The sequence below is a fragment of the Thalassophryne amazonica genome, chromosome 15 (genome assembly GCF_902500255.1).
Source record: "Thalassophryne amazonica chromosome 15, fThaAma1.1, whole genome shotgun sequence".
In the NCBI taxonomy this organism is placed as follows: domain Eukaryota; kingdom Metazoa; phylum Chordata; class Actinopteri; order Batrachoidiformes; family Batrachoididae; genus Thalassophryne; species Thalassophryne amazonica.
The window spans coordinates 60,911,563-60,935,680 of NC_047117.1; the positions used below are offsets into that span (position 1 = coordinate 60,911,563).

At 38.9% G+C, this 24,118-nt stretch overlaps 1 protein-coding gene across 1 annotated transcript in view; it reads right to left on the reverse strand.

Moving 5' to 3' along the window:
• Positions 1-24,118, reverse strand: part of LOC117525996 (peroxisomal acyl-coenzyme A oxidase 1-like) — a 47,559-nt gene that overhangs the window by 1,498 nt on the left and 21,943 nt on the right. Inside the window, exons 4-11 of the mRNA XM_034187982.1 lie at positions 14,054-14,161; positions 13,634-13,753; positions 11,399-11,514; positions 10,265-10,434; positions 7,444-7,606; positions 2,006-2,196; positions 899-1,071; positions 293-398 (exon numbers count right to left, since the gene is read on the reverse strand). Of these exons, the coding sequence (XP_034043873.1) occupies positions 385-398; positions 899-1,071; positions 2,006-2,196; positions 7,444-7,606; positions 10,265-10,434; positions 11,399-11,514; positions 13,634-13,753; positions 14,054-14,161 (1,055 nt within the window). The 3' untranslated portion in view covers positions 293-384. The remainder of the gene's footprint in view (positions 1-292; positions 399-898; positions 1,072-2,005; positions 2,197-7,443; positions 7,607-10,264; positions 10,435-11,398; positions 11,515-13,633; positions 13,754-14,053; positions 14,162-24,118) is intronic.

Sequence of the window (24,118 nt, forward strand, 5' to 3'; positions counted from 1 at the left end):
GAATAAATGCCAAAAATACAAATACACTACAATAATGCAAAAACCCCAAATTAAAGAGCCTATAATACAGAAAAAAGGTGCAACTTATTGTCCAGTATTCTCCTTCAAGAGACATTTTTTTTTAAACAGTTGCAGCTTTTACTCTGAAAAATATGGTAATTTATTTGACACCCAAGAGATTTTTTTTCTTTGGTTCAGAAGAATTTTCAAATTTGTTGTTTGCGCAAACAAGGCCAGAGTGTAACTCAATTTAAACAGTCATCTAAACACGTCAACTCTGAACTGGACTTACATCCGAGGCTCTGACCAAGTCAATAGCGTTGTTGTTCCATGCATCGTCCTGGCTCTTCTTGAGCTGCAAATCCTGTTGGATGTTTTTAGCTGCTAGCTCGACCAAACTACAAAACACAGAAATATCATCTGCATTAAGCAGCTGTCATGATGGTATAATTCAAAACAAATTCACACATCTCTGCTTGACCAACATTATTGTCACATATTCAACTTTGGTTTAATCAAAGTGCATTAATAAACACAGCATCAATGACAGCTTCTGAAATATAGAACTTCTCTTGCAGTGTCATCATTTCATGAGACGATTACCATCAAACAGATGTGGCACCGCAAAGAGGACTGAGATACATCTAAAGCTGACAGCATGCAGGAATGTGATTAAGGCAGAACATCATGTTAGTCTGTTAAATTCTGAAACGTATAGCAGTAAGAGAGCACAGGAACTTGTAAAATTTACAACAAAAATGTTTCATCTGACAATTTGGCCAGTAAAACAGAGAAAATGGCAAATATGAAAATCCAATAAAAGATGAAATGTGACATAAAAACAGACCCCAGTTCAGGAAACAACCTGTAATTTATATCTCTGCTGTTCATCTCTTACATGGCAGCACGCAGTTGTAGATTTCAACCAGGCTGGACAGGTCACTGATGTTGACCACGGCTGGTCTGGCAGACACGGGCTGAAGCTGGACTCTCACCGCTTCATTCAGGTACGACACAATGCCACTCAGCTGCTGACCTGCCTTAGCCTGCCTATAGCTCTTCACCAGGTATCTGCACAGACAAAATCCAAGAGCACAAACTACTGCAGGACACAAAGAGACAATTAATGTCTATTATATCTGCAACAGCTCAACTGAGGTCCTAAAAAGTTAAGAATTGTTCCCTCATGATTCTTTTCTTCTCAAATGACTGATTAACAGTGTTAAATTCAAGTTCATTGGGAGACCATGTACTGACACAGATATGGCCAAAGAAGGCTGACACCCCCTTGGAGAACACAGACTACTACAGAAAATGTTACAAAATCCAACTACTACAGCAAATGTTACAAAATCTGAGTTAATGTGATTCATGTGGGAACAAACAAGACTGCCTTAATTATTGCAAAGTCACAATGTTAAAAAGAAACAAACATCTAAAATAAATGAGCAAATATTGGACAGAGGGAAGAGGGAGTAAAAAAATGTGATGTTTGGCAATGAAAGATGTCTTTCTAATATGAAGTGTCAGAAATCCAGAGATGGTCTTAGTTTGCTAGTTTTGACTTAGAACTGTGGCAGTCCTGAGTTTTGCTTTTCCATATGTGTCTGAAAATGATACATTTTTTAAGGTGAACTCTTCATTTGCTCAGCAATACTTTGTGCATACGTGAAAAGAGACGTGCAAGACATGTTTAGATGGGATTCTACAACAAAATGCACTTTGGGTTGTAGTGCTTCAAGGGTTAATTAATTGACATTGCAAACAAAGGCCTTTAGGATGCCTCAAAAATAATCAACATCCATCACAATATGACCCAACCAAGTCAAAGCAGTCCACTGTGATTACAAAAGTATCACAAATAAAGTTTGGATTTATGTGTCACTGATTCCATCAATCACACTGTTTATGTTTATTTATGGCCTTCCTGTTTGAGTCAGGTCTCAATGTACAATTTCCTGTAAAGATATTGCAAATGATGCCATATCTCTGTGTAATGAAGTACCTTGCAGTCTGCAGCATCATGACTGTGTTTTCTCCCTCGTAGGTGCAGGTAGGAGTGAATTCCACATAAATGTCTGGTAGGGCACTGCTGCGAGAGTAGCCATGGCCCCCACAAGCCATACGGCAAACTTCGATGCCTGCGTTAGCTGTCCAGGTGCTGAAAGCCTTCAGGCCAGCAGAGAGGGCATGGAGCTGGAGATTGGAGGAGGAACATAGCAAGGGGGGAAAAACAAAACAAAAACAATAGTTTTACAAAAACTGAATAGAGATTATTTCATATAATGCACAGTTACTTAAAACCAGAATTAGTCAAATTAATGATTGAACTAAAAAGATCATTAGACTCGATCTGCAATTAGCAACCTCCCCATCAGCTGATGGCATCAAAGAACGCCTACTTCTCTAGAAAGAATTTGATTTATTAACTACCCAAAAAGCTGAAAACCTCTTAATGAGATCAAACCACACATATTATGAGCACGCTGAAAAACAGGAAAAATACTTGCATATCACCTTTGTCAAAAAGCTGCAAGTCAGGCAATACCAGAGATTCAAAATGAGTCAGGTGAGATTTGTGTTGACCATTCTGCTATTAACTCCCGTTTTATGACCTTTTACGGTAACTTGAATACATCTGAATTGCTGAAATATGATTATTTCTTCAAAAAATTGAGATTCCGCATATAGACCCTGCATCAGCAGCTGAGGTAGAATCTGCATATTCCATCAGAGAAATCAAGTTGGCCATCAAAAGCATGCAAAGTGGGAAATCTGGTCCTGATGGGTTCCCAACAGAATTCTTTAAAATGTTTTCAGATAAATTGGCTCCCATTTTAAACTCAGTATATAGCGAATCTCTTTAAGTTGGCTCACTTCCTGAAACACTACGACAAGCCACCATATCACTTAAACAAGAATGTGACTCTTATCATCCTATTTCTTTGCTTAATGTAGACAGCAAAGTTCTTGCCAAAATGATTGCAAATTGCCTGGAAACAGTTCTCCCAAACATAATTTCACCAGACCAGACAGGCTTCATTTAAAAAAAAAAATCGATAATCTTAATCCAATATTAGGCGTCTGTATAACAATCTATGGCCCATCTACACCCAACAAATCAAAAGTGGTTATATTACTATATGCCAGAAAAGCTTTTGATCGAGTGGAGTGGGACTGTTTATTTATTTTGTACCCTTGAAAGATTTGGTTTTGGACCCAATTTTATGTCACGGGTCAAAGTTCTGTATAATTTCCCAAAGGCTGCAGTGCAGACTAATAACATTTCACCATCTTTTTCACTAACACGAGGGACAAGGCAGGGGTGCCCACTTTCCCCTCTTCTCTTTGCAGTTTCAATTGAACCACTAGCAATAGCTCTACATAGCAATAAAGACATAACAGGTATAGTAAGGGCAGGGTTAGAACACAAAGTCTCACTTCATACAGAAGACATGTCACTCTATCTGATATTTATACATCTCTTCCTGTGGTGCTGGAGTTTGGTAAGATTTCTGGCTATAAAGTACAACCCTAATTCCAATGAGGTTGGGACGTTGTGTAAAATGCAAATAAAAACAGAATACAATGATTTACAAATCCTCTTCAACCTATATTTAATTTAATACACCACAAAGACAAGACATTTAATGTTCAAACTGACAAACTTATATTGTTTTTGTGCAAATATTTGCTCATTTTAAAATGGATGCCTGCAACACATTTCAAAAAAGTAGGGACGGGGCAACAAAAGACTGGGAAAGTTGATGAATGCTCAAAGAACACCTAATTGAAAACAGGTGAGTGTCATGACTGGGTATAAAAGGAGCACCCTCAAAAGGCTCAGCCATTCACAAGCAAAGATGGGGCGAGGATCACCACTTTGTGAACAACTGTGTGAAAAAAACAGTCCAACAGTTTAAGAACAATGTTTCTCAATGTTCAATTGCAAGGAATTTAGGGATTCCATCATCTACAGTACATAATATAATCAGAAGATTCAGAGAATCCGGAGAACTTTCTACACATAAGCGACAAGGCCAAAAACCAACATTGAATGCCCGTGACCTTCGATCCCTCAAGCGGCACTGCATTAAAAACCAACATCATTGTGTCAAGGATCTTACCACGTGGGCTCAGGAACACTTCAGAAAACCACTGTGTTAACACAGTTCATCGCTACATCTACAAGTGCAAGTTAAATTCTACCATGCAAAGTGAAAGCCATACATCAACAACATCCAGAAAGGCCGGCGCCTTCTCTGGACCCGACCTCATTTGAAATGGACAGATGCAAAGTGGAAAAGTGTGCTGTGGTCTGATGAGTCCACATTTCAAACTGTTTTAGGAAATCATGGACGATGTGTCCTCCGGACAAAATAGGAAAAAGACCATCCAGATTATATTACCAGTGCAAAGTTCAAAAACCAGCATCTGTGATGGTATGGGGGTGTGTTAGTGCCCAGGGCATGGGCAACTTACACATCTGTGATGGCACCATCAATGCTGAATGGTACATCCAAGTTTTGGAGCAACACATGCTGCCATCCAAACAACGTCTTTTTCAGGGATGTCCCTCCTTATTTCAGCAAGACAATGCCAAGTCACATTCTGCACGTGTTACAACAGCGTGGCTTCGTAGTGAAAGAGTGCGGGTACTAGACTGGCCTGCCTGCAGTCCAGACCTGACACCCATTGAAAATGTGTGGCACATTATGAAGTGCAAAATATGACAACGGAGACCCCGGACTGTTGAACAACTGACATCGTACATCAAGCAAGAATGGGAAAGAATTCCACCTACAAAGCTTCAACAGTTAGTGTCCTCAGTTCCCAAATGCTTACTGAGTGTTGTTAGAAGGAAAGGTGATGTAACACAGTGGTAAACACACCACTGTCCCACTGCTACAGGCATCCATTTCAAAATGAGCAAATATTTGCACAAAAACAATAAAGTTTATCAGTTTGAACATCTGATATCTTGTCTTTGTGGTGTATTCAATTGAATATAGGTTGAAGAGGATTTGCAAATCATTGTATTCTGTTTTTATTTACATTTTGCACAGCGTCCCAACTTCATTGGAATTGGGGTTATAAACACACACAAAAAAGTGAATTGATGCCCATAAATTAGGAGGCAATAGATTCTCTGTCTGTGCGTGCATCGCCAATTAAAGTGTTTGAAGACAGAATAAAATATCTTGGTGTTTGAGTCACACATAAATTTAAAGACCTTTTTGCAGCAAACTTTCCACCATTTTTGTGTTCTCTTGAGGAAGATCTTGAACATTGGGATCTGCTACCCTTATCTCTGGCAGGCAGAATTAATACCATAAAGATGAATCTATTGCCCAAACTTCTTTACATGTTTCAGTGTGTACCAGTGTAGCTAACCAATACATTTTTTGTCTTAGATAGAAAGCTCTCCTCTTTCATTTGGAACAAAAAGAAACCATGTATAGGTAAAGCCATATTACAGAGACCTAGACAGCATGGAGGACTCAGCTTACCAAATTTCCAGTACTACCACTAGGCAGCAAATATTAAAATGATGTCTTATTGGATGGTTAATCATGAAACAACAGCTGCACGTGACCGGCTAATTCTAGAGAAAGACTCTTGTAATAACACTTCATTAAACCTAGTTGTTGTTCACTCTTTAAAGATATGGAAACAATTCAGACAAAACTTCGAAATTTGTCAACTTTCATGACTCGCTCCCATTGAAAAAAAATCATGCTTTCATACCACCCTTAACAGATGCTTTGTTCAGTGCTTGGTCTAAACATGGGGTCTGTTCATTTAAAGACATGTTTATAAATGGCTTGTTCCCCTCATTTGAACAGGTTGTCCTAAGATTTGGAATCCCAATGTCTCACTTCTTTAGATACTTACAGATCAGTAGCTTCCTGTCTTGTAACTTCACACAGTTCCCTTTTGAACCCCAAAGCACACTCCTGGATCAAATTAATAATCTTAGTTCTTCCAGAAAGGGAAATATAGGTGACATTTACTCCCTATTCCCTGATACAATAAGCCCAACTCGAACGATATGATAATAGGCATATTACCAACCCACAACAAGGACTTGGACTAAATTTCACAAAATTCCTTTTAAAAATGTGAGAGGAGTTGATTTCAGAATGCTTATACCCTTTATTGCTCGGACAGACAGATGACATAATCCCCCTTTCGGGCCTTTGGCCAGCGAGGGATAATAATAATTTAAGAAGAGCAGGTGGTTTCACTGGAGTTTACTATTCTCTGGACAAAACACATTAAAATAAAGCATGATATTAGTTAAGTAAGGTCATATAAATTACAGCATGATATTAGTTAAGTAAGGTGCAGGGGTGGTGGCCAAGTGGTTAATGCGCTTGGTTTCAGTTCAGAAAGTTCCGGGTTCAAATCCCACCCCTGCCACATTTCTTCATGTAATGTGGAGTTGCGTCAGGAAGGGCATCCGGCGTAAAACTTGTGCCAATTCAACATGCAGCTCCACCTTGGATTTGCTGTGGCGACCCATTAGTTAAGTAAGGTCATGTGAAGCACCTTATGTTGTGATTTGGTGTTACATACAGTAAATAAATTGAATTTTTAAATTTACACTCACTCTGCCTGAGTATAAATGGGATATTGATTTTTTTTCCCCTCTCTGTTCTTGCCTGCTGATGGTTTCTCATATTCTGGACATTGTCTTGCATTATGGCTTTGTTGTTTATGCATTTTTACATTACAAAGTTTTTTAAACACCTGAAAGCACTTGTATATGATCTTTCAAAGCATCTTGCAGTGCAATGGAACTCAGAGCAGTACCATCCAGGTCACCCAAACAACTCCAGCAACCCTGCACCACTCTTTGAGGGGACCTGGTATGTTTCAAGGATGCATGCATACAAGGAGCCTTATCATGTGATAAATAAAAGAATTTGGCATGGTTTCGCAAGAAATAATCATTTATTTATTTATTTATTTTTAAAACTACATGTGGCTTTTTTTTTTTTTTTTTGGCAAGAGTTTATGCAGCCTGGTTAGCAAACACTGAAAATTCTCACAGAAACTCTGACTTGTTTGGTACATCCAAATACACCATCACTCATAAGTGGTCAGCAGAGGCAGCTGATTGGATGAAGATTCCATATTATGAGTCAACACTATGTTAAGGTTTTTTTTGTTTTTTTTTTTGTAAGTTAGTCATCTTTTTGTGTGGCTATCGGAAGCCAAATCTATTTTAAATACGGACTCCCAATCTAATACTCAATTAATTAAACAGATGAGGAACTGACATTTGCTTGCAGTGCACACAGCAGAACATGCTGCATTTAATTATTTAGCTCACACTGCTGCCAAAATTCAGATACTATTCAAAGCCATCACCATCTCAGTTACCCAGTCACTGAGCTCAACCTGACAGCTGAATGTGAGTACACACATGTTCAGTACCTCGGGCAGTTCACTGAAGTCCCCTTGACTGATGTCTCCAGTGATGCGATGGTAGGTCTGGTTCATGTACTGGCCAACAAAAGTGAAAGCATAGGCTGTAGCCAGGAGGGGGAACAGCTTGTATTGCTGTGTTTGGTAATCAAGGATCTGCGGCTCTGGTTCTCTGCATCACAGAAAAAAGTTTGAAGTTTTACTCAAAGCCAAATGGTTGACACTAGATGGAGTGAATTTTTGTCTATCTGGACAAACTAAATAAAAGGATTACTGTATTTGGCAGAGTATAAGTCTCGGGATTTCTTACTAGTTCGAGAGGTTGTGCAACTTATACGCATATACTGGAAAAAAAAAAATCATGATCCCATACATTTTCAGCACAATGCAAACAAGAAACACAACATTAAACTAACTTTTTTATTTAAAATAAATTAGAGCATCTTTGTAACAAGGCTCAATTACTTTCTGTCAGGCCGGACGGCTGTCTGGCAACCATAGCGACTGGACCCGCAAAGAAGACTCCCAGACTTGGCGTAGAAGTAGGAAACACATGGTCTTTATACCAGGCTTAGATTCGGTGCACAGGGGATCAAGCAGCACAGCAGATCAAGCAGCAGAGCAGATCAAGCAGCAGAGCAGATCATGCAGCGGAGCAGAGGTACAATTGGGGTTGGACAAAACGCAGTCAGGGGTCAAGGCACAAGCAAACAGTAATCAAAGACGAGGCAAAAAGCGTGGTCGGGGAGAACAGAGCAATAATACATGGCTTAGCAAAAACAGGACTGAGAACAAAAGGCTGGGATGTGAGTCAGAAGCGACAACAAATTGGCGGTGAGCTGTGAGACTGTGATGGTTTAAATAAAGAACAAACAAATTAGGGTCATGTGAAGCAGGTGTTAATTTGGTGCACATGAAAGGAACAATCTAAAAAGGGGTGTGACTAGTGAACAAAGATTAAACACAGTGCAAGATAGGGAGGAAGAACGTGCACAAAGTGATGTAGGATACAAAGATGCATGAGCAGGTGCCAAGAGTGTGAGACAAAGATAATAACAGGTGCAGTGCAGTGGGAACTAACTTGGAAGAGCGTGAGGGAAACTGAGAACTATGAACAAAAGTAAAAATAAAATTGAGAGCAGAAAAACACAACCAAGAACTGGCCATGAGAAATGAAAATGGAACATAAATACTTAAGCAAAACTAAATTAGGAAAACAAGGTGGGAAACAAGCTATAAGAAAAACAAACTACAAGAAAACAGAAAGCAAAACCCGACATAAAGCATAACTGATAACACAAATAAGAAAAGCAAAATAAACAAGTGATAAACAATGATCAATAATCCAAACACAATCTGGCAGAACAAACTAAATGGAACTGGATTATGGCTAAATTATGAAAAGAAACAAAGAACAAAATGGCAAAGCAAAACAGAACATAAAATAAACACATGATGAAAATATACAACTAATAAATCAAAGCGGGAACAGAAGATTAGGCAAAGAAAGGGGCAATAAAAAAGGGATCAAAGCCTGGATAAGGGCCGGGCATGACACTTTCAGCATGTGTTTAAACACGAGTTGAGTCAGACTGAAAGCAATAGTTATGTGATTGTAGCAGTGTCACTGGAGTTTTTTCCTCAAATTTTTGGCAATCGTCAGGCTCCAGAGATAAATACAATCAGCAGTCATACTGATTTCAAACAAAAATGTCTTTTCCAAACAGCAAAACATCCTGCCAAATGACACCAACAACCGACTTAAAGGACGTCTGTTTCCACACTGTGCTGCAGCGCATAGCAGAGATACACAACATAAACAACCCCAACTAAATGCCACAATGAGCTGGGTTAGCACCGGACTCGGCTTTTTGTTGCACCGCTGTCATTCACTTCAGGAAACATTACGTATTCAAAGAACTCCACAACCAAAACCAGAGTTTTCCCAAACATCAGAGTCGGTGTTGTGTTAATGGGCTTGAATCATCCGATCCATGTGTAAAAACCTGTCAATTACTAAATGACGATCCGTCATATTCCAAAACAGACTCCATGCTGTGTACAGAAAAAAAAAACAAAGTCCAGTCTTTCGTCCAACAACGAAAAGGAGTTGTCCCAGACACTTAACATGTTAGTAGTAGTAGTAGTAGTAGTAATAGTAGTAGTAGTAGAAGAAGAAGAAGTAGAAGAAGAAGAAGTAGAAGAAGAAAAGACTATGGTCTTTGTAAGAATTTGTTTGTTTGTTTTTTTTACTGGAAGACTACACTTTTGAATAACAAGAGGGAACATAACTTTTTAATTCTATTTGCAAGAAAACATATTTGGACTATGTGAAACTACAAGGACAGCTCTTTTGGACTGTCTTGTGCAAAAACTGAAGAAAATTAATGGTGAGTTTATCTTTAACAAAAGAGTTTTCAAAAGTTTAACAGTGTTGCACGTTTACCTCACTTATGTCTGTCCAGTGGCTTCAAGAAGCAATTTACTCACGTTTTGCACTTATTACAAGAACAATTAGTTTGTTGCTTCTGATCACTAAAGCAGTGCTTCTGTTGTAATTAAATAAATAAATAATTGATCCGCCATGCCTTTGTATCAGTATTGAGATGCCCATGTTTCTCTTGGTTGCAGCACATACAGTAAGTAGCTCATTACTTTTGAGAGGTGGGGATGGACCAGTTTTACAATACGATGGTTACCACCCAGGAGCAAAGACCATTCCATAATGTGGTAGATACGAGCAGCACGAACACATGCTGCAAGACCCAACCTCTCCTTCTGTTGTGTAATGTTTGTTCAGCTGTCTGTTTGAACACCTTCAAGCACTCACCCTGGACGGATTTCAGACTGGTGACGAACAACACTGTAGCGGATGGCAATAATGCAGGACTTAGCCAGGGCCCGGCCTGACTCTCCCACTATGAGAGATCGGATAAACACCATGGTTCCATAGGTCAACTTTGAACTTGGTGGCTTTGCGTAAGTACCATCTGGGTCCACCTAGTGGAGAGGAAAATCCACATCAAGACTGCAAAAGATTCAAGGGCATGATGATCCAAGCCCTAAAATATGTTTTTTGATTTATGTTTTTTTATTGCACTCTAATGCACTGTGACATTAAAAAAATCCTCACAAATAATACTTCTGAAGTGCACAATAGTTTGCAAAGGTAAACTCAGAATATTTTAGGACAAAACCTTCATGCTATCACAGATAGTATAGTGTACCTGCACCTTTTGCATGTAATGACATTTTATGGAAGGTGACACACCTGGCAGTGATACAGAATGAGTTTGAGTGTGTAAAAACTTGAAAAATAGATGCATGACATTCTAGATATAGCAACAACCAAGATAGTGATCACATGCTCTCATGATGTCAGCTGCACAGGGTCTATTAGTCAAACATAGACAGTTTATCATCCATTGTAAAAAAAAAAATAGCATAGTGAACAACTTAACTGTTAAAGGGCCATTTCAAGACAATGTAATTCTAACAGAAACAGCACCACATGAGTGATGTGAAAACATTTCATTCATTACATACGGTTCCCAACATAATGTAATTATGTTGGGAACCGTCACATGGAAGAAAACAATTAACCAATATGTATAAAGTGAATTAATGATGGAAGCTGTGTCAAGTTAACTAACGTAGTACAGATTTCAAATATTTTCACACTTTTAACAAAGTGTTTATATAGATTCAATGCTCTGGTTGCCAGTTAATTTTCGAGCTCGCACCTATAATTATGGCAATTATTCTTTCTCCTTATACTCCAATACACCCCCCCCCCATGCCCCCACACACACGCACACAAATTCAAAAAGGCTCAATTTCCCAACTTGAGGAAACTCTGCCCAGGTCATACTAACTATTATATATTGTTATTCAATGTTGCTAATAGTGATAAACACACACACACACACACACACACACACACCTGAGTATCATTTCACATTACCTTGGCATACTTCATCAGCATATTATCCCGGGGAATCCGTACATTCTCCAACTTCAAGAATCCATTGTCAACTTCACTAAAGCCAAATTTGGGGCCGATATCACCAACCACAACCCCTAAACAGAAACAGAGAAAATAAATACAAGTGTGCGATAAAAAGAGCAAGAAATAGAGATGCAGTTCCTGCAAATGTATTGCAACAAGTCCATTTCATTTATTGATGATAAATTGTGAAAATATTTAGGTTTGAGATAGAACTATTCGTTATTATATCTGATCCTAGTAAGGCAATAGTCCATCTTCTTAAAGTCAGAAAAAGATCAGATTCAAAGCAACCATTTTTATTATTCCAGCAAAGGAAGCAACATTCACACTGTCATCAAGAACACTGGAACAGCTTTGTTTTACACTAGCTTGCATTCATCTTAATTACTGTGAAGTGGGCAATTTCTCCACCCCAAAAGGGTGGTCTTTTCTAAATACAGTAAGTCTCATAACAACAAAAACATCTGTGGATGTTATAATCTTTTGGGAAGTATCTGGGCTTGGTGAAATTACTTTTCTGGGAAGTATCCAGGGTCTTGTGAGTTAAACTCTGAGTCATGGAAATTCACCATTCAGGGCTTTGCAGGTGCAGGCCTTGTTTTATTTTTACTTCCTGCTTTGAACCTTCTGTCAGAATTTTCTTTGATCCAATCTTTAAAAAAAAAAAAAAAAAAAAAAAAAAAAAAAAACATAATTCTGCCACTGGTATGTCTGATTTAATTCAATTTTCTTTTAAAAAAAAAATTAAAGTTCTTTACTCAAATTTTCACCTTTAATTTCAATTTATTGCCTTATGCATTGTTAAAAAACAGCATACAACATTTGCATATATCAGGTGTGTTTTTCTAAACACTATTAACTAGTTTGTGCAAAAAGAGTATATACTTATCCTTCTAAACATCTGTTCAGTGCTATCAGTAATACACAACATAATCATCATCTGGCATTTGCATATCATTGTAATGTGTTTGTTTGCACATCGCTTGTCTTTGTCTTTGGTAAAAATTATACCACAGTCGTTCATGTTGGCTTTGCCTTTTTAAACAACACCAAGGCTCACAGCTATTTAATGTTTAAACAATCAGCACAAAGACCTGAGTCACAAGAATCACTTGTCTGTCACAAGTTGCTCAGTTAAAATAGGGCACCTCAGTCTTGTTTGAACCCTGTGTGATATCACGGGATTTGACCACTTATGGGGACCTGCGCTCCGTTGCACAATTATACAGTACACAACATTAACTTCACACGGAAAAATGGTGTACGGTTTTGTTTTCGGCTGCAGTCACCAAAGCAGTTGCGAAAAGTTTTTTTTTTTCTGGTGTCGCAGACCAAACGGTCCGCCCCTAAAAATCAGTCCGGCTTTTGCACCTGCGCATGCGTCAGTTCGGACCACAGCAGCACATCTGAGACGGAGTCTCTTCACCCAAAGCAATCAAATGGATTAATGGGATTATTAACCATCAGATGTAAAGGTAAAACTTCTTAAATCATTCTAAATTCAGATTTAAGCACAAACGAGGCGAAATTCCATGACGCTTTGAAATGTCCGAAGTGCAGTGAACGCATCAGCTAGCAGCTCATTTAGCCGCGGCACTCTGATCGCTTCCGCCGCCTTTTATGATGGAATAATGCTGAATTTATGTGGACTTGATTGTTGTACAAAAGCTTCAGATATCTGTTGCTGAGAAGATGATGACTGGTGTGCAGTTTGAAACAGAAACGAGGTGTTAATCCGTAAATCGTGTCATCAGTGGGGACCGTTCGGTCGGCAACATCGGTTCCCAGTGGAGAAGAGAAGATGAAGCAAGTGGGAGACTTTGTGTTGTAAGTGTTAGCCTACACAGCTAACCAGAGTAGCTCTGTTCTTTCACCTACAAAACTGCAAAACATGTTTGCATTCTGATTCATAAACAAACCGCAACACGTACACTTTCCACCGCATCGTCACTTTATCTTTGCATTTGAACTTTGTTTGCGTGTAATTTGCCCCAAAACCCATTGAAAATGCTGTGGTTTCTCCCCCGGAAGTAGAGAAATCACACCATATGCATCATATTTTAACCCTTTAGTGCCCGCCTCCAAACAAGACTACAGTGCCCAATTGGAAGGTCACATACAAAGATGCTATGAGGAATGACTAAACCATAAATATCATACCCACACAGACAATAACAGAGCTTTGGGTACCTGGTAGTGGTTCATGGGTGTCCATGTCCCGAATTGGTACGATGAAAGCATGGAGACCATGGCAATTTCCCAGTGTGTAGAGCTGGGCTAGAACTATAGCATGGTTTGAGGTCTTTCCAACTAAACAGAAAGGCAGAATGGGTTACAGCTAGGAGTATTCCCTTCCAGACTTCCAGTCAGAGTAGTGTACTCATAAGGGAAAAAAGCTAAACAGATAAATCAGTTTCACAATGAAAGCACTATCAGTTCTTTCAGAAAACAAATTTGACAATTACATTTTATTTAACATTTCACCTGAGACACACTGCATATTACTTGTTAATGCTGATGGTTACTGTGATTATATGCCAGTTTTACACTGCAGAGTGACTGCAGCCTTGGCTCTAACAGTGTGAAAAGACAACAGCATGTGGTACTTACGTCCTCCAGGCCACCATTTGATGGAGCTGACTGTGGGACTGTTCAAGACAAACTCCTGTGTGGCTGGGTCATATGTGGCAGTGGTCTCAAGCCCTCTCAGGTGGGTGCCTAATGAAAAGGAATGTATCAAAACATATACATACAGAATGCACATTTAGAAACAGAACACACACACACAAAAGTAAAAATGGAGGCACTGCTGTAGAACTGATAGGCCATGATGTGAAAAAAAAAAAAAAAAAAAAAAAAATATATATATATATATATATACATACATACACACACACATTTATCCTTAATGACTGCATTGCTACAAAAGTACTAACATTTTCCAAGAATAAACTAAATAACCTTTGATATCAAACATTATACAGTACTTTAACATTTATCAGCTAAGGAATGAAAAAGATAATAGAATGGCTTATCCAGTGGCATTTTAAACTATGTATAAACTGACAGCTTAACTTTCTAGATAAAAATACAATGTTAAAATAAAAGAAACATTTGATAAGTTCTAAATGCAAAAACTTTAGTCTTGTATGGGTCTGACAGATCTCAGAACAAATGTTAAATGTTTGCTAGGACATTTCAGTGGGATATTTGGTTTACACACTGTACATTTGCAGCAATTACAACAGTAATGTCAAGGGGCAGGAACAATAACTTTCCTACTCAGTATTCTAAACCAAACTTCTACTGCACCTGGAATGTTGAGTTGCCGTTCTTATCTACGTATGTGGTGCAGCAATCATTCATTAGCCACTTTGCTTTCATTTAAATAAATAGTTTCAAAAGAAGCTGCCTGAAAGTAGTGGAAAAGTTACAAATCCCTGCTTACCATAACAACAGTGAAACATTTTTGGCCGAGGCCATCAAAATATAGCCATCGGGTATAGTGAAGGCTTTGCATCCATCTGTGCTCAGCATAAGTTCAGTCCTATTACTGTCAATGTCTTCAAATTCACAGGGAACATTTTTGGCACACAGACCTTAGACAAGATCAAAGATGGATAATGTTCGCCTAATTTAGGGCCCCTTCACAACATAACATGACTGAAGCCGACTAGCACACAAAGGAGGAATTGCATACATTTGTGAAAAATCTGAGCTGCTTCAAACACCTCATACAACTGTCACTATAACCATTCGAGCACATCAGCGGCCGAAAGACAGCGAGTGCTCATTTGACCCCTCTCTCGGCAAGTGTCGGCCAAATTCCATGTGTCACACACAAACATCCAACACTGCTCGCTGGACACTTAGAAAAGGCGGGGCTAGACACGTTTCTGGTATGAGAGCACACAGCAGCTGATCACATTCAAGGTGTCTGTGAAAATGGTCAAAGTGCCCCACGATTGTGGCGTAGCCAAGCAACACACATGTGGCGTGCCAGAGTCTCAGTTCTCGCCTCAACATGTGGCATGCATGTCTGTTGCTCCCCACCCACCCCCAAAAAAGTGGCATGAATGTCTTTTGCGCCCACCCCGCACAACACAGACTGGAGCTGGGTCTTCATGATACAGGTGCATCAGGTAATTCATGTAAAACATGAAAGAGAGAGCAGTAATCCACATCATTTCATTACTTCCTGGTGTACGTCTAGGCGGAGGTTAGCTCCATTCTTTATAACAGGAATTATGTATTATAATTGTGGTGTTTTATTAATTTTTTGCTCTGCTGCTGTGTACGCGACTTTCCACGTGCTTGCACTGTGTTCATGTGCGTGAACACGACGGTGCACGAAACCGTCGCCACAGTATCTTCTGCGTCTTTTGTGGTATGTGTGAAGGGGCACTAAAAGAGGTTAAAAAGTCACATTCTGTTTCCTATTTTTATGCTATGAATCATGCAAATCCCTTTTTTTTTGGGGGGGGGGGGGGGGGGTGACAGCCAGAGTAGAGCAGCACTGTGATGTCACTGGCTGGTCTCTCTAGTGCTCCAAAACTGCTTCATTTCTGGCTAAATATAACATGTTTCTCACATATTATATAAATGCTAGCAAGAAATAAACACTTCTAAAACTGAAACTGTTTTTCTAACCTGACAACACATCTGGAGTGATTTACAAGACATCTCGCGGACGTCAGCATTCACGAGCATTACACGCGGCAAAGCCAACTTCTGCACTTTCGTGGCAGCTTTACCATCAGAGAGCCTTGTCCACAACTACCGAAAAAGACTCCAAGCTGTCATTGATGTTAAAGGAAGCAATACACGGCATTAAGAACAGGGGTATGTAAACCTTTGATCGAGTCATTTGGGTAATTTCTGTTGTCATTATGATTTAAAAAGAGTAAACACAGGTGTTTACACACACAAACACACACAAACACACACACACACACACACACACACACACACACACACACACACACACACACACGCACACTCAGCCGAGGTTATTTTAAACATTGTTTTATATTTAACTTTCCATTCATATTGCTTCTGCAGTTTTGTTACTGATTGATCAACCATGCAGCGAAACCATTCAAGGGCACATGTGTGTGTGTGTGAACTTTGATTCTTTTTATATGCTCTGACACGCTGTGATGAAAACATTGTCAAACATGCAAGTTAACATAATCCTCTAGGTGCATGCCAATGAATCAAGTAAACACAGAAAGTTTTCAGCTACCTTTGTATTGTATCATTCATTAACTATGGCTGGTATAATAACTGCCCTTCTGCATGTGAAATAGTTCAGTAACATACTGCCTTCTTTTAAGACCATCATGCACATTTTACCAATATGACAGAAGCTACTCTTCAACCAATAGTGCAGCAGATAAGAGAATATTTAGAATGGAATCCTGAAAATGGTGATACAAGCATCAAATTTCTCACAAATAATCATTAGACATTACTCTTTTGAAAAAAATGATTGGCCACTTGAATGTTTAATCGGCGGCCAAGCAGGGGTCAATTGAAAAATCCCACAGGGGTCAAATTTAAAAGATGTTCCAATCATATTGAAAAATATACATTATTTGTCTGATCATAAAGATTCCAAAAAGGTATATATATCTGTGAATGAATGTTATGGATTATGGGGTAAAAACAGCAAGAATGTTGACAAAGGTCAGTTTCAGTTTGTACAGGGATCAAAAGTTAAGGTTGCTCCAATTTTGGTAAAAAGTGATGCAAATTATTAGTTAACAGTGATTTAAAAAGGAATAGTTTTGACCATGTATCATGCTCAGTTATCACGTTACAGGGTAACATACGAGGGCTGTCAATAAAGTAACGGTCCTTTTTATTTTTTTCAAAAACAATATGGACTTCATTCATATGTTTTTACGTCAGACATGCTTGAACCCTCGTGCGCATGCGTGAGTTTTTCCACGCCTGTCGGTGACGTCATTCGCCTGTGAGCACTCCTTGTGGGAGGAGTCGTCCAGCCCCTCGTCGGAATTCCTTTGAGAAGTTGCTGAGAGACTGGCGCGTTGTTTGATCAAAATTTTTTCTAAACCTGTGAGACACATCGAAGTGGACACGGTTCGAAAAATTAAGCTGGTTTTCAGTGAAAATTTTAACGGCTGATGAGAGATTTTGAGGTGATTCTGTCGCTTTAAGGACTTCCCACGGTGCGAGACGTCGCTCAGCGCTCTCAGCCGCCGTCGTCAGCCTGTTCAAGCTGAAAACCTCCACATTTCAGGCTCTGTTGATCCAGGACGTCGTGAGAGAACAGAGAAGTTTCAGAAGAAGTCGGTTTCAGCATTTTATCCGGATATTGCACTGTTAAAGGAGATTTTTTTAATGAAAGACGTGCGGACGGGTCCGCGCGTCGGCTCGCAGCCGCCGCGACGCTCCGCCACAGGAAAAACACCTCTGTTGAAAGCCTTAAGGACAAGTTGGAACATGTCCTGCTGTTAAACAATTTCTCATATACTCACTCCACTGAAAGCCATCAAAAGCCGCCTGGATTTTACAAATGGTTATCAACACAGAGGTGTTTTTCCTGTGCCGCCGCACCGCGCCGGCTGCGTCCCGACGCGCGGACCCGTCCGCACGTCTTTCATTAAAAAAATCTCCTTTAACAGTGGAATATCCGGATAAAATGCTGAAACCGACTTCTTCTGAAACTTCTCTGTTCTCTCACGACGTCCTGGATCAATAGAGCCTGAAATGTGGAGGTTTTCAGCTTGAACAGGCTGATGACGCTGCCTGAGAGCGCTGCGCGACGTCTCACACCGTGAGAAGTCCTTAAAGCGACAGAATCACCTCAAAATCTCTCATCAGCTGTTAAAATTTTCACTGAAAACCAGCTTAATTTTTCGAACCGTGTCCACTTCGATGTGTCTCACAGGTTTAGAAAAAATTTTGATCAAACAACACGCCAGTGTCTCAGCAACTTCTCAGACAAAGGAATTCCGACGAGGGGCTGGACGACTCCTCCCACAAGGAGTGCTCACAGGCGAATGACGTCACCGACAGGCGTGGAAAAACTCACGCATGCGCACGAGGGTTCAAGCATGTCTGACGTAAAAACATATGAATGAAATCCATATAGTTTTTGAAAAAAATAAAAAGGACCGTTGCTTTATTGACAGACCTCGTATGTCACGTCATAGAATCCAATGGACACTGACATTGTTTGACCTTTACTTTGGAGACCAAGCATTCAACACTATCAAAACTATTCCATTTATTAAACCTATTAGCTCAACCCATAATTTGCATCACTTTTTTACCAAAATTGGAGCAACTTTATCTTTTGGCCACTGTACAAACTGAAACTGACCTTTCTCGCCATTCATGCTGTTTTTACCCCATAACTCCATAACATTCAGTCACAGATAGTCCAAACTATACCTTTTTGGAATCTTTATGATCAGCCAAATAATGTGGCATAGTTTTCAATTTGATTGGAGCATTTTTAAATTTTGAACCTTGTGTAATTCCTCAATAGACTCTACCTGGCCGCCCACTGAAAATTCAAGTGGCCAGTCATTTTTTTTCCAAAAGAGTAATGTCTAAGGTGTATTTGTTCCAAATTTGTTGCTTGTACAACCCCTGGCAAAAATTATGGAATCACCGGCCTCGGAGGATGTTCATTCAGTTGTTTAATTTTGTAGAAAAAAAGCAGATCACAGACATGACACAAAACTAAAGTCATTTCAAATGGCAACTTTCTGGCTTTAAGAAACACTATAAGAAATCAAGAAAAAAGATTGTGGCAGTCAGTAACGGTTACTTTTAGACCAAGCAGAGGAAAAAAATATGGAATCACTCAATTCTGAGGAAAAAATTATGGAATCACCCTGTAAATTTTCATCCCCAAAACTAACACCTGCATCATATCAGATCTGCTCTTTAGACTGCATCTAAAAAGGAGTGATCACACCTTGGAGAGCTGTTGCACCAAGTGGACTGACATGAATCATGGCTCCAACACGAGAGATGTCAATTGAAACAAAGGAGAGGATTATCAAACTCTTAAAAGAGAGTAAATCATCACGCAATGTTGCAAAAGATGTTGGTTGTTCACAGTCAGCTGTGTCTAAACTCTGGACCAAATACAAACAACATGGGAAGGTTGTTAAAGGCAAACATACTGGTAGACCAAGGAAGACATCAAAGTGTCAAGACAGAAAATTTAAAGCAATATGTCTCAAAAATCGAAAAATGTACAACAAAACAAATGAGGAACGAATGGGAGGAAACTGGAGTCAACGTCTGTGACCGAACTGTAAGAAACCGCCTAAAGGAAATGGGATTTACATACAGAAAAACTAAACGAAAGCCATCATTAACACCTAAACAGAAAAAAACAAGGTTACAATGGGCTAAGGAAAAGCAATCGTGGACTGTGGATGACTGAATGAAAGTCATATTCAGTGATGAATCTCGAATCTGCATTGGGCAAGGTGATGATGCTGGAACTTTTGTTTGGTGCCGTTCCAATGAGATTTATAAAGATGACTGCCTGAAGAGAACATGTAAATTTCCACAGTCATTGATGATATGGGGCTGCATGTCAGGTAAAGGCACTGGGGAGATGGCTGTCATTACATCATCAATAAATGCACAAGTTTATGTTGATATTTTGGACAATTGAAAGGATGTTTGGGGATGATGAAATCATTTTTCAAGATGATAATGCATCTTGCCATAGAGCAAAAACTGCAAAAACATTCCTTGCAAAAAGACACATAGGGTCAATGTCATGGCATAGGGTCAATGTCAATGAGCAGATCTGATTTGATGCAGGTGTTAATTTGGGGGATGAAAATTTACAGGGTGATTCCATAATTTTTTCCTCAGAATTGAGTGATTCCATGTTTTTTTCTTCTGTTTGGTCTAAAAAAGTAACCGTTACTGACTGCCACAATCTTTTTTTCTTGATTTCTTATAGTGTTTCTTAAAGCCAGAAAGTTGCCATTTGAAATGACTTTAGTTTTGTGTCATGTCTGTGATCTGCTTTTTTTCTACAAAATTAAACAACTGAATGAACATCCTCTGAGGCCGGTGATTCCATAATTTTTGCCAGGGGTTGTATCACCATTTGAAGGCTTGTTTCAGTTATCTGCTGCATTCCAACCTCCCCACTTGAACAGAAATCTTATCAGACTGCTGGGTTATATCTATCTACAGTAGTGTTCAGAATAATAGTAGTGCTATGTGACTAAAAAGATTAATCCAGGTTTTGAGTATATTTCTTATTGTTACATGGGAAACAAGGTACCAGTAGATTCAGTAGATTCTCACAAATCCAACTAGACCAAGCATTCATGATGTGCACACTCTTAAGGCTACGAAATTGGGCTATTAGTAAAAAAAAAAAAGTAGAAAAGGGGGTGTTCACAATAACAGTAGCATCTGCTGTTGACGCTACAAACTCAAAACTATTATGTTCATACTGCTTTTTTAGCAATCCTGTGAATCACTAAACTAGTATTTAGTTGTATAACCACAGTTTTTCATGATTTCTTCACATCTGCGAGGCATGGAGTCAACCAACTTGTAGCACCTTTCAGCTGTTATTCCACTCCAAGATTCTTTAACAACATTCCACAATTCATTCATATTTTTTGGTTTTGCTTCAGAAACAGCTTTTTTTGATGTCACCCCACAAGTTCTCAACTGGATTTAGGTCCGGGGATTGGGCAGGCCACTCCAAAACATTAATTTTGTTGGTTTGGAACCAAGATTTTGCTCGTTTACTAGTGTGCTTGGGGTCATTGTCTTGTTGAAACACCCATTTCAAGGGCATGTCCTCTTCAGCATAAGGCAACATGACCTCTTCAAGTATTCTGACATATCCAAACTGATCCATGATACCTGGTAAGCGATATATAGGCCCAACACCATAGTAGGAGAAACATGCCCATATCATGATGCTTGCACCACCATGCTTCACTGTCTTCACTGTGAACTGTGGCTTGAATTCAGAGTTTGGGGGTCGTCTCACAAACTGTCTGCGGCCCTTGGACCCAAAAAGAACAATTTTACTCTCATCAGTCCACAAAATATTCCTCCATTTCTCTTAGGCCAGTTGATGTGTTCTTTGGCAAATTGTAACCTCTTCTACACGTCTATTTAACAGAGGGACTTTGCGGGGAATTCTTGCAAATAAATTAGCTTCACACAGGCGTCTTCTAACTGTCACAGCACTTACAGGTAACTCCAGACTGTCTTTGATCATCCTGGAGCTGATCAATGGGTGAGCCTTTGCCATTCTGCTTATTCTTCTATCCATTTTGATGGTTGTTTTCCGTTTTCTTCCACGCGTCTCTGTTTTTTTGGTCCATTTTAAAGCATTGGAGATCATTGTAGATGAACAGCCTATAATTTTTTTGTACCTGCGTATAGGTTTTTCCCTCTCCAATCAACTTTTTAATCAAACTACGCTGTTCTTCACAATGTCTTGAACGTCCCATTTTCCTCAGGCTTTCAAAGAGAAAAGCATGTTCAACAGGTGCTGGCTTCATCCTTAAATAGGGGACACCTGATTCACACCTGTTTGTTCCACAAAATTGACAAACTCACTGACTGAATGCCACACTACTATTATTGTGAACACCCCCTTTTCTACTTTTTTTTTTACTAATAGCCCAATTTCATAGCCTTAAGAGTGTGCATATCATGAATGCTTGGTCTTGTTGGATTTGTGAGAATCTACTGGTACCTTGTTTCCCATGTAACAATAAGAAATATACTCAAAACCTGGATTAATTTTTTTAGTCACATAGCACTACTATTATTCTGAACACTACTGTATAAAGCAAGAAGCGTCTGTTTGTGGGTATGTGGCTCGCATAGATCTCTATTTGTCAGATCAACCTCAGCTTTCGGATATGGCTTGGGCATGGCACGATGATGAGCATCCTTTGTTAGGAAAAATATGGGGATTAGTTTTCAAAACCTTTATTATGAAACTTTTATTTTGATTAACACTGTAACATTCGTACTTCCAAGATGGTGTGGCTCGTTGATGTTACACAAAGTTAAATAACATCAGATAGTTCACGTTGCTCACACCCTTTAATAATAAAAAATATTTCATGCCAGCATCCCAGAAAATACTTTTAAAGTGAAAGCTGTCAGTGTTCCTTATGACTGAGTTTAACTTGAAAAACTGAGGAGACGTTAGCTAAAATGTTTTTTTTGATAACACCAACAAATTTCCCACTATTTGTATGTTTCTCTAAGTACATAAGATGAATAAAATATTGTATTTTCCCACAATTTGTGCAATGTTTCATTAAGTACATTAACTGAATAAAATCTTATATTTGCTGTGAGTTTAAGTTGAAATAAACTGTGTTCAGGAGGTGAGATACTGATTTGCTGTTTCAAATAGGCTACATGTTCTGTTTAATTTTGTCTGAGTCTCTTCCAATAACCTGTTTAATAGGAATCCATTTCATATTTCTATAATTGCTAATAAAACTGATTTTTTTTAAAACAATATGAAATATTATATTCAAATAATAATACAAGTACACCTCTTTCTATATCCCACCTTCAAACACAGCCTCATATGACCATCCATGAAAAATCTACTTAAGCGCTTAATTTTCTATAGGAATACAAACTTCCTACAGGCACTGCACTAGTTATGATAAACAGAAATGACACTTAATACTATATAATAACAGCCAGGCTGTAAAATGAAAAGCTTTCTGCAATATTGAAACAAACAGAACAAATCTGTGATGTGCAGTGCAATGAAGATTTGCATAAAAAACTAATATGCTTTGATGTGAGAATGTTTCCACACAAAATATTTTTTCAAATTAACACACTTGGGGTGCTTTTATGTCTACATTGTTTGGATTCAATTGGATCTGCAGTATTACCTCAGACAGTTCGGTTAATTTGGCAAAGTGTGAATACATGTTCAAACTCTGGTGCTGACCAAACAAGTGGGCCATGGTTAGCTTGGAAAGGTGGAACTTCCAGTTCCAAGTGTAACGTCATATGGGTCACTTGTGGTGAGAATCCAAACCAAATGTCATACAATACAGACTTGAGTGTATGAAATTTTTCCCTCCCCACCCTACCAGGTGAACACAAATTTGTAGTTTGTGAAAACCAATAAAAAATATAAAGCAATGTGTGATGCTACTTATAGAGAAGAATTGAAGGTTGAACCATTTTTACCAGTTTATACTACTGTATCTTGAGCACCCCCCCCCCCCAGCTTAGTGTTGGTTTGATCACTTTGGTAAACTAATTCAGAGATATTCACTGAATAATTCAGAAGATATTTACTGAAGCATTACTTTCATGTCCTGATACTGTATATGGAAAATGACTTTGTTGCCTACATAACCACTCTACTTTAGTGAGATTTGTGTTAAGTACACTTTAGAATTGTTGCCAATTCTGCCCTCAAAATTTAAAATAATGTGTTTTTGTGGCTGACTGGGTTGGGATATGAAGGGGGACGGGCCACTACAGCTTCCCGGGTAAAACTGGTTACAATAATCAATACTCTGTTCGGTAAAGTGGACAGTTCTTGGAGCATCTTGGCCTACTCATGCCTATATCTAAAATCCCCTGAAATTCCCTCATTTAGGATGTCCAAAAAATATTGTTTTAAATTACCATGGAAAAAAG